We start from the raw sequence: 11,007 nt of genomic DNA on the forward strand, positions 1-11,007 counted from the left end.
CAACACCACCACCACCACCACCACCACCACCACCACCACCACCACCACCACCACCACCACCACCACCACCATCAACACCAGTAAAGGAATAAGTGTAGTGTAAAACTGCAAACCTATGTCTTTCAGGACCACCCCTTGCTCTGCAGGGGAGCCAGACCAGAGTTTGTGGATGAGCAAATCTCAATAAGCTCTCTGCTTTCCTCGCTTCCTAGTTTGGTCATTTTTCTACTGTTCTGACAGAATACTGCAGACTGTGGGATTTATAAAGAAAAGGCATTTCTCGCGGTGCTGGAGACTGGGAAGTCAAATATTAAGGCATTGTCATCTGGCCAGGGACTTCTTGCTGCCTCATAACATGACTAAGAACGTTGTGTGGTCAGAGAGCCTGAGCACTCAGAGAGACGAATGGAGCTACACCATCCTTTCCTCAGGAAGCCACTCCTAAGATAAAAGTACTACTCTATTCATCAGGGACCTAAGGACACCCCAGAACTCTTACCTCTCAATATTGTCATGCTAGCGGTTATGTTCCTTTTTTGTTTATTTTGTTTCAGTGTGCATGTGTGTGCGCCAGTCCCAGGATGGCCTAGAACTAACTGTGTAGTTCAGGCTGCATTTGAACTTACTACCTTGGCCTCTAAAGCGCTGGGGCTCCAACTGTGAATCACCATGTCTTGTATGACTGTGACGTTTGACATAGAAGCCACGGCACTGTTCAAGGAGTAGACTTTGTGACCATCTCATGTCTGCAAAGCATGCACTTCATGTTGTCTCTCAAGAGAACTTGCGAGAGGGACTAGAAGAGTCTCGCTCTCTTGCAGGTGGCAGCTATAGAATATAGCTAAACAAGACTAACAATAATGACACCTGTGCTCCCCACAAAGGCGAACCACACTCTATTCTTACTCTGCTTTGAGCAGTTGGGGGAATAGGTGCTTTTCCTTCTCAATTAAAGCCTTTTGTCAGGAGAGGATCCGTTCTCTTTCCAGTTCATTTGAATTCCTTTTAATCAGCTCTATTGCCCTTGTGCTCCGTGTCTTCCTGACTGGCTGCCAGGCTCCTTAAAGGGACGTTAACAGTTTGCTCCTCCTGGTGCTTCCTCAGGAGGCCTCTGCCAGCCGAATCTCAAAAGCAGAGTCTGAATGCCTTATCATTCCAAATACAAAACTTCTGGTTTAAGGAACTGCCTGCCAAGGAAGCTCTTGATTAAAAAAAACAAGAACCAAGCAAGATAAGACATCTCTACCAGTCAGCATAAAGAGAAACACATATAGAAAGGGGGAACCTCTGATTCTTGAGCTCTTTTCCTTTTGTTGGTTTGTCTTGTTCAACTTCAATGTGGTAGCTTTTATTTTATCTTACTATATATTATTTTGTTATATTTTTTAAAAAGGAATGAATGAAGGAGGTAACCCTGACCCAGAAAGGCAAACATGGTATGTTCTCACCGATAAGTGGATATTAGCTCTAAAGTAAAGGATAGCCATGCTACAATCCACAGACCCAGAGAGGCTAGGTAAGAAGGAAGGCTCTAAGGGGAAATGGAGGAGATTTTGCTAGTGGACTGGGGCAGGTGGGAATGGGAACAGGAGGAACTGAGTGGCAGAAGAGGAGCAGAGGGAATGGAATTGGAGGGCATTTGATGAGGCCTGGTCTTCGTGGAGAAAGAAAAATCGGACATGCTTAGATATCAAGCTTCCGACTTCCTGGATCCTCCAACTCAGGCCCTATTAGAGTTCTACACTGGTATTTTGAAATCTTGGGCCACAGTTGACCAAGAAAATGGGTTTTGATCCGTACCTTACTGTTATCTTTTTGAGCATTTAACTTCCTCAGAACCTCTCCAGGAGAGGTTAGGAGACCGACAGACAGGATTAGGCATACCAACAGCAGGCCCCTAAGACCTTATTTGGTGCCAGAGAGTCCACCTTCATGCTGCAGGGTAACACAGCCCCTCCTCTTGACTGGAGAATTCCAAAGTAGTGCCAGGTAGAACCGAGGGGTTGTTTGCTCCAATCCATCCAGCCCAAGGAGGCAAAGATCTGTGTTGTCTAGCTCTCACCTTGCTTGACAGCTTAGAGCTGCTTTAGGTCAATGTGTAAGAATTGTGTGTCTGTCTTCCCGGTTTTACTAATCTCTGCAGGAGGAGAAAAAAGTTACCGCCATATGTAAGCTTTGGGAAGCAACAGTATAGATTTAGTTTAGGTATCAATTCATTTTTTTTTCTCCCCAACATGCATGGCTTTTTTTAATTGCCAAGTTGTTTTTGTTTGTTTGATTTAATAGACTCTTATTTCTGGTGATGGTCATTATTGTGGCATTTTGAAAGAAATTTTTAAAATTAAAAAAAATCAAGTCAAACGTTGGAGAGCAAGACAAATCAGGAACATTTGCTTTGTGCCAGACATTGTGATGTAGATACCTTGATTTGATTTCCTCCTTCCTATGAATTGTCATCAGCCATAGTTTGCAAAATAAGGCCACTGAAGTACAGAGATAAATTGTTGGGGGTTACCCTGCTTGGCAGTGAGAGAGAATGCAGATCTCAAATTCTAGAACCTAGGTGCATGATCATTGTTCTGTAGAACCCGACATGGCATTTGGGATCAGCCACAAATCACAAGGCAGCATGTAGAATGGGTCCCTCTTCTCATCATGGGTTGTACTGTTCTCTGTAGAAACATCTCTACGTAAAAGGAATGATGTCACTCTGCGATAACCCTCACAGTAAATATGACCTGACCTGGAATTCTTTCTTTGTTAAGACAGAGTGTCAGATAGTCCAGGTTGCCCTTTAACTTGCCTTGTAGCCAAGGACCACTGAACTTTTGCTGCTCTGTCTCTGCTTTCTAAGTGCTGGGATTATACATGGTAACTACCTCACCTGGTTTTATGCAGTACTGGGCATTGAACCCAGGATTTTGTGCATGACAGGCAACTGAAGTATATTCCTCCAACCTCAAATATACTGTGATTCCCTTCCTTCCTTCCTTCCTTCCTTCCTTCCTTCCTTCCTTCCTTCTTTCCTTCCTTCCTTCCTTCCTTCTTTCCTTCCTTCCTTCCTTCTTTCCTTCCTTCCTTCCTTCTTTCCTTCCTTCCTTCCTTCTTTCCTTTTTCTTTTCTTTTTTTGTTGTTTTAACCATTTTTGTTTCTCTAATAATCTATTTCATATAAAATGTATTTTGATCATATTTCCCCATTTTCTCTTTTATCCCCCCCCCACTGAACTTCTTTTCCCCTACAAATCCCCTTCCTACTTTTCTATCTTTTTTGGGGGGGTATCACACATTTAATTAGGGTTGTTTGCATGAGCATGGGTTTACTTGAGTGAGGCCAATTTACCACTGGCTATACTACAAAGGAATATGACTCCCCCGCCCCATATCAGTCATTAAATGTCTGTAGCTCCTCATGGTGGAATGTTGAGGAGCCCAGTCATGTGCAGGTAATCGCCACTGATGTGAGTTCATGGATGTAACTAGATGTGACATCCAGTCACGTCCAAATGACAGCATTTCACAATGCTCCCCATCATCTGGCTCTTACATTCTTTTTACTCCTTGTTTCTCGATGCTTCCTTAGCTTTGGAGGGGGTAATATAGATGTGCCACTTGGGGATGAGCACACAATAGTCACTTATGGGGATAGAGAGATGGCTCAGCAGTAAACAAGCACCTGTTCTTCTTACAGAGGACCCAGATTTGGTTCCAGGCACCAACATCATGACCCACAACCACCTGTAACTCCAGTTTCAGGGATCTAAGACCCTCTTCTGACCTCTGTGGGCACCAGGCATGCATCTGATGCATATGCAGACATGTAGGCAAAACACTCATCCATATAATTTTAAAATAGCTTTTTAAAGTCTCTTATTATCAGCACTTTGACTACTTGTGAATCTTTGCATTAATCATTTCCCACTCACACAGGATTTCTCTGACCCAGACTGAAGGCAGCACCAATCTATGGGTATAAACATAAACATTTAGAAGGCAGTTTGACATCGTGTCCATTTATCCAAATAATAGTAAATTTCCTCTTGGGGCCTATGACCTCCTTGGCCATGAGCTACCAGCCAGATTTATAGTACCAGGCAGGACCTTTGAGGTCTTTTGGAGTGGACCTCAAATCCCATCAGAAACTGGTTAGTTACCACCCCCCTTAACAGTCACGCCACTCTTGCCTGGGGTAGTGTATTGTAGTGTATTAATTAATGAACTCTGTATTAGCAAGAGTTCACAGCTGGCTAAGACTATTGATGACTTTTCTCCTCTCAAATTGTACATAGCACCTTCTGGCACTAAACTAGCTGGCCATCAGGGAGGAAGCTTCCAGATTGATTTACCAATTGAATTACATGAGTGATGTAGCAAACGCACCGCACACCGGGTCTCCAGAAATAGGGTCTTGTCATCCAGTTTTGGTGGGTAAACAAGAGTAGTAACAATAAACTGTGTTATTTGGGGGGGACCTCTGGGATCTCTCTGACCATCCTATACCTGTGGAATATTTGACTCACTGCTGTCTGAAGACTTTCACTAGACACCAGGATGAGAGGCTCCTTTCCCTTCCACATCCCTGTCTTTCCATCGTGCCTCGGAATAGAACCCAATGAATTCAGTTGTTTACCTGAGAAAACAATGACTCCTCCCATGTGGGGTAGAATTTCAACCATGCCCTGCACAGAGACCAAGCAGAGACAGAAGGACATTAGCTCCCATTTCTCCTTGTGTTGGGAAGGAGCAGAAAGGGCGGTATATGTAGTGTCCCGTTACTGCAGTTAGTAGGCATTTAGTATACAGTGTTTGTTATTAGTCAATGAAAAGAAAGATCCAAATGAGTTAGGGAATAAAGTAACTGGCCCGAGTGGGAAGAACTCAGGGTTTGGACTCAGATGTCTATGCTAGGTGACTTTGAACAGCACACTCGCTGCTCTGAACTCAGTTTCCTTACATGTGGCATGGAGCTGATGATGTTTGTGGGCACTGAAAGTTTCAAAGCAGACTGTTCTATTATTAAACAGAAATCAGCTCAGTTATCTATTATTAACATTATATTATTTGACATTGTTAATTTTAAGTAGATGAAACTCCCGTGAACATTCTTTCTGCTATATCATTGTATAAATGGGGACATGATGTATAGCAATAGGTGAACATCTCTTTGGAGGTGAAAAGCTTGGGCCTTGGGGTCAGATCTGTGTTCAGATTTTCCCTGTCCATTTCTACTTAGTGACTAAGTGAGCTAAGTGGGTACTCTCACCTCTCTTAGCTTCACGGTGTTGTGTAGTACGAGCTGTGGGCCTCTTCCCACAGCCCGGCTCCTGGCCGCCTGGCTAGCTTATACCCCGAAATAACAACACACAAACTGTATTCTTTTAAACACTGCCTGGCCCATTAGTTTCAGCCTCTTAACCCATTTCTAATAATCTATGTAGCACCACGAGGTGCGCTTACCAGGAAAGATTCAGCATATCTGATCTGGTGGCTGGCTGCATCGCATCTGCCCTGGAGAGAGCAGCATGGCGTCTGAGCTCACTTCCTCTTCCTCCCAGCATTCTGTTCTGTTTACTCCGCCTATCTAAATTTTAACCTATCAGGGCCAAGGCACTTTCTTTATTTAACCAATGACCTTCCTCCATCAGTTTTGGGAGGACTGCGGGGACTCTCTAAGTATTTGGTAAACATTGTTGAACACTCTGGGCATGGTGAATACAAAAACTCTTGAGGAAACCAAGATTGAACCTGGAAATAGGAACTGCTAGAGAGGCCATAGAGTAGAGCCAATTAATGGCTTGCTCCTCCTGGCATATTTAGTTTGATTTCTTAAACCCTCTAGGACCACCTTCCTGTCCAGAGGTGACACCACCCACAATGGGCTTAACTCTCCCACATCAATCACTCATCAAGACAATAATACCCTATGGGCCAATCATATGGAGGCATTTTTTTTTCCAGTTAGGTTTCCCTGTTCCTGTATATGTCTAGGTTTGTATCATATTGACAAAAAGCAACCAGTGCACTCATATTTCCCAGGGTTTATTTAATCCTTTCTTTCTAATGGTGGCAAGATACCCCATGGAATGTATTCACTGCAAGTCTACACTCCTTTTTCTAGTGACTGACAGGCAGGAAGCATCGCGTTCAGGCAATCTTACCTTAAAGCTTCTACCCTTAATGGTTATGACATCATTGTGCTCTGATCTCTCTGAGTGTTTGAGCCTTAAGAACATTTTATATAAAGCATAAAGGTCAATCTCATTGTTTATTATGTTCCTATTTTTTAGGACTAAGAAATTGTTGGATTGTTTTGGTTAAAACACCTGCTTCCCTCAAAGCTATAATATAATTGTTTTTCTCTGCCTTTCATATCCTGTGGGTCTGCAGTGCTGAAAGCTGTATTAGTCATCCAAAACTGGTACCGGCGATACAGAGCTCGACTAAGGGCTAGACAGCATTATGCCCTCGCCATCTTCCAGTCTATCGAATATGCTGATGAGCAAGGCCAAATGCAGGTCTGTTTGGCAAGCATTTCTTTGTTTCCCTCCCTTCTGCCTTCCCTCCCCTCCTCTCTGGCGCTCTCCCCTCTTCTTGTTTTTGAAAGAATGAAACTGCGGGTCTGTTTGAAGCTGAGAAGCCTTGATGAAAGGTTTTCATAGAAGCTGCAATGGCATTATTTTGGAACTAGTTGTTGAGAGATTGTGATTTGGGGAGATGGTATTTCTCAGTTTTGAAGCTTCCACTTTTAGAACAATGCCAGATGTCTAGCTAACTAATAAAAAGTATTTTTTTTCTATTTTTTGAGCATATTCTATAATGGTAAATGAACTCATGACTTTATGAATTGAAAAATAAAAAATGGAAGTGGGGGGGGGCTGAACCCAGAGCCTTGTGCAAGTTGGGAAAACACTGTACCACTGAACTATATATTCCCAACCCCAAAAGAATAGCTGTGTTTGCATATGTTCTTGTGTATGTAGGTGCAGGGATGTGTGCACATCCAAGTGTATGTGTGTGGAATGGGTATCCTTCCTCAAGAGCTGTCCACCTTGTCTTTCTTAAGATAGCATCTTTCATTGAGATCTAAAACTTCCCAATAGGGTTGGCTATTAGGGAAGTGATTCCTGGGGACCGCCTTATCTCAGCCTCCCCAGTTCTGGGATTACAAGTGAATACTGCCCTGTTTTTATATAAGTTCCGGGGCTCAAACTCAAGTTCTCATAACAAACACTTTGCCAACTAAGCTAACCTCCGAAGCCCTTCAGACAGGCTACTTTTTGACCTTAAAAACAGGTTTTCCAGGGAACAAGTCTATGAAAGTTATAAAAGAAAATATATGAATGTGTAAGTCCTTTATGAAACTGGTGATACAAATTCATAACTCTTGCTTTGATATTCACTAATAAAAAATGAGTACCTTTTACCTATAAAATGATCTTAGAAAGATCCTCAATATAGTTATTAATGTAAGACCCAACTTACATAGTGCTACCTAGAGTTTATCTCATGTACGCAAAAAAAAAAAACCTGGGGGCTGGAGAGGTGGCTCAGTGGTTAAGAGCATTGCCTGCTCTTCCAAAGGTCCTGAGTTCAATTCCCAGCATCCACATGGTGGCTTACAACCATCTGTAATGGGGTTTGGTGCCCTCTTCTGACCTTCAGGCAGACACACAGACAGAATATTGTATACATAATAAATAAATAAATACATAAATAAATATTTTTAAAAAACTAACCATTCAACCATATTCTAGAAAAACATAACACAGCAGATTCTGCGTAGTGGCTACTGGCAGAAACAAGGGTGAGTGGGTAGTGATATTAAGGGAGACCTCATTTTCCTTTGGTGTTTTTTTTTAAAGTTTTAACAACCATATTCAAGTATCAGGTTATGGTCCTTAAAAAAACAAATTTCCAAAGGAGTTAAGTTGGCAAATCTCTTCTTGGTAGCTATTAAAATGATATAGGTTAGGCCAGGCATGGTGATACATGTCTTAAATTTCAGCACTCAGGAGACAGAAGTAGGAGGATCTCTGAGTTTGGGGCCAACCTGGTCTATATAGTGAGTCTGAGTACAGCCAGGGCTATATATTGAGACCCTGTCTCAAAAAAAAAAAAACAAAAAACCACACCATCACTTCCACCACCACCACCAAAAATCCCAACAACAACAAAAGACAGGGCATTCAGTGTTCCCTTTGCTTTGATTAGGACCTCATAGAGTTGGCTGTCTTTTTTAAAGTATTTAGTTGTGTTTGTGTGTGTGTGTGTGTTGATTTCATGTATATCTGTTCACCTTGTGTGTTCAGTGCCCATGGAGGCCAAAAGAGAGCATTGCATCCCCTGAGCCTGGGCTCACAGGTAGTTATAAGCTGCTTGCTATGTGGATGCTGCTCATTGAACTCTGTTTCTCCGAGAAAACAGTCAGTGCTCTTAGCCACCGAGCAATCTCCCCAAGCCCATGTAGACTGTCAATTTAAACAGTATTAATTTTGATACCAAAGAGATAACGAGGAGACCATAAGGAACAAAGAAGTCAGGAAGAACTATACCTTCTGCACAAGTCTAACTTCAGCCGATCCCATAGATGCGTTTAAATGTGAATTACATTATCATTTGTCCCATGCATGGCAAGGAGATGGAGAACTGGGATGTTACACATTTGCTTTAGCCAGTTCTGTATGGGCAGCCTCCCAGGAGGGATGCATATATAATTTCTATGCAGCTCAGTGTGGTGCTGCCCATCTGTGACTCTTGGCATGCGCTGTAGCAGGAAGATGAGCACAACAGGAGAATAAGGGACTTGCACAGAACTTTGCTGTTTGCTGCAGTGGCTCAGCCTTTATTAATCATTTATATTATTTTATCTTGTTCAGCTGTCCAACTTCTTTTCCTTCATGTTGGAAAACTACACAAAGACAAATAATGAAGAGTCAGGTAAGCAAAAAAAAAAGTTTTAGCCTGTTAAGGTTTTATTTATTTTTATTTTTAAATTGGGTGTGTGGGGGTGGTGAGTGGGTGGGTGGGTAGGTGTGTGTTTGTGCAGGTGAGTACAGAGTCCATGGGAGCCAAAAGAGGACATCAGACTCTCTGGAGCTGGAGTTTCAGGAGGTTATGAGCCATGCAATATGGGTGCTGGGAACTGAACTCAGGTCTTCTGCAGGAATAGTATGTTCTCGTAACTGCCAAACAATCATTCCACTTCTAAAGGGTAGTCTTTTGAAAAGCAGTTTTATATATTGAATTGTCTTCATTAAAATGTAAATGACGATAAGAGATGCTATGCCATTAAAGATGCTCCCCTTTCTTGTCTGTGTGACACCTAGCAACTAAACTTTGCTCAACTTGTTTTTATTCCCCATCTGGATGGGATTTGTTAAGTCAGCCTTTAATTAAAAAACAAAATTCAGCATTCCTTGGTTAAATATTTTGTCTGGAACCACAATCTGTTAATACACAAGAGAAGTTTAGTAGTGAGGAGCTTGTGTTTTACCTACAGAAGTTTTATGCTAAGAAATCCAAGTATTTTGAGTATTGCACGCAGTGGAGTCTAGGTGAAAATGATAGATTAAATGTAGTATCTTCCCTCTCTCCACTCAGTATGTCTGCTATGTCTTCAATCTTTCCCCCAAAGTTCAACATGTTGGAAGTGGGGCCTGGAAGAGCTGTTGAAGTTAGAGACCCTTCCCCTATCTGGATTATTTGAACAGTGGCGACCTTATAAAGTCCTCTTCCTTGCACCTGTTCTTTTGCTGTGATGTTTCCAGTCATGTTGTAACTTAGAGCACAAAGTCCTCACCAAACATTTCTCCTCAATCTTAGATTTCCAAGACTTTAGAACCCATAGACAAATAATTTGGTTCTGGTATGGAGACTGTGGGTGATTTTTCTTTTATTTCTCACTTATACTTAAAATTTTTAAATCTATAATACATGCTGATTGTTTTTATAATTCCCTTTAAAAATTGGCAACAGTTTTAGACTTAAGGTACATGAGAACTCATTTTAGTTTCATTTTCGTCTGAACAAGAATTTAAAGGAATCCAAAAACAACTAGGCCCATTCATAAACTTGTATTTGCTTTAAATTATCCAGTTTGTGGTATTCTGTTATCATACTATAAACTAGACTAAGGTACTTTCTGTGGTGTGTTTATGTTATCTATTTATCTATCAACTATATAATCATTTTGAATTGATACAGGCAACATAGGAGTTTAAAATTATAATTATTCATAAGACATATATTTCTCATGCTAAATAAAATCTGTCTGTTACTTCCAAAGTAGAGGTCAAACCCAAAAGCTGGGGGCTGGAGAGATGGCTCAGCGGTTAAGAGCATTGCGTGCTCTTCCAAAGGACCCGAGTTCGATTCCCAGCAACCACATGGTGGCTCACAACCATCTGTAATGAGGTCTGGTGCCCTCTTCTAGCAGGCATATATGCAAACAGAATACTGTATCCATAATAAATAAATTAATTAAAAAAAACCCAAAAGCTGTTAAGAAGGAAAACCACCTTGGGTAAGCCATTTTTAATTCTAACAATGTGCAAAGTATTTAGGAGCCCTACTCTGTATATGCACGTGCACGTGCACGTGCGTGTGTGTGTGTGTGTGTGCGTGTGTGTGTGTGCGCGCGCGCACGCGCGCATGTGAGCATTCAGAGGCCAACATAGGATGTCAGGTTACCTGCTCGGTCACTCTCTACCTCATCCCTTTAACATAGAGTCTCTCATTGAGCGTGGAATTCACCATATTTCAAGCAGGCTGACTGTCCAGCAAGCCTCGTATTTCTGGTTTCTACCAGTGATAAAGTCACAGAAGTGTGCAGCCATACCTGACTTTTTATGTGGGACCGTAGTGGCCACACTTAGGTCCTCAAACTTGCACAGGAAGTGTTCTTACCCATTGAGCCATCTGCCTAACCCTAAGAGCGTCTTTAAATAATCTGATAACTGATTTTTTTCTAAAATTTCCTTAACACACACACACACACACACACACACAC

General features: G+C 41.9%; 1 protein-coding gene across 1 annotated transcript in view; it reads left to right on the forward strand.

The window, feature by feature from the left end:
• The window catches only part of Ppef1 (protein phosphatase with EF-hand domain 1), a 112,394-nt gene that overhangs the window by 27,160 nt on the left and 74,227 nt on the right, over window positions 1-11,007 (forward strand). Inside the window, exons 3-4 of the mRNA XM_005358789.3 lie at window positions 6,387-6,514; window positions 8,876-8,936. Coding sequence (XP_005358846.1) covers window positions 6,387-6,514; window positions 8,876-8,936 — 189 coding nt within the window. The remainder of the gene's footprint in view (window positions 1-6,386; window positions 6,515-8,875; window positions 8,937-11,007) is intronic.

This window comes from Microtus ochrogaster, chromosome X, assembly GCF_000317375.1.
Source record: "Microtus ochrogaster isolate Prairie Vole_2 chromosome X, MicOch1.0, whole genome shotgun sequence".
NCBI classification, from domain to species: Eukaryota; Metazoa; Chordata; class Mammalia; order Rodentia; family Cricetidae; genus Microtus; species Microtus ochrogaster.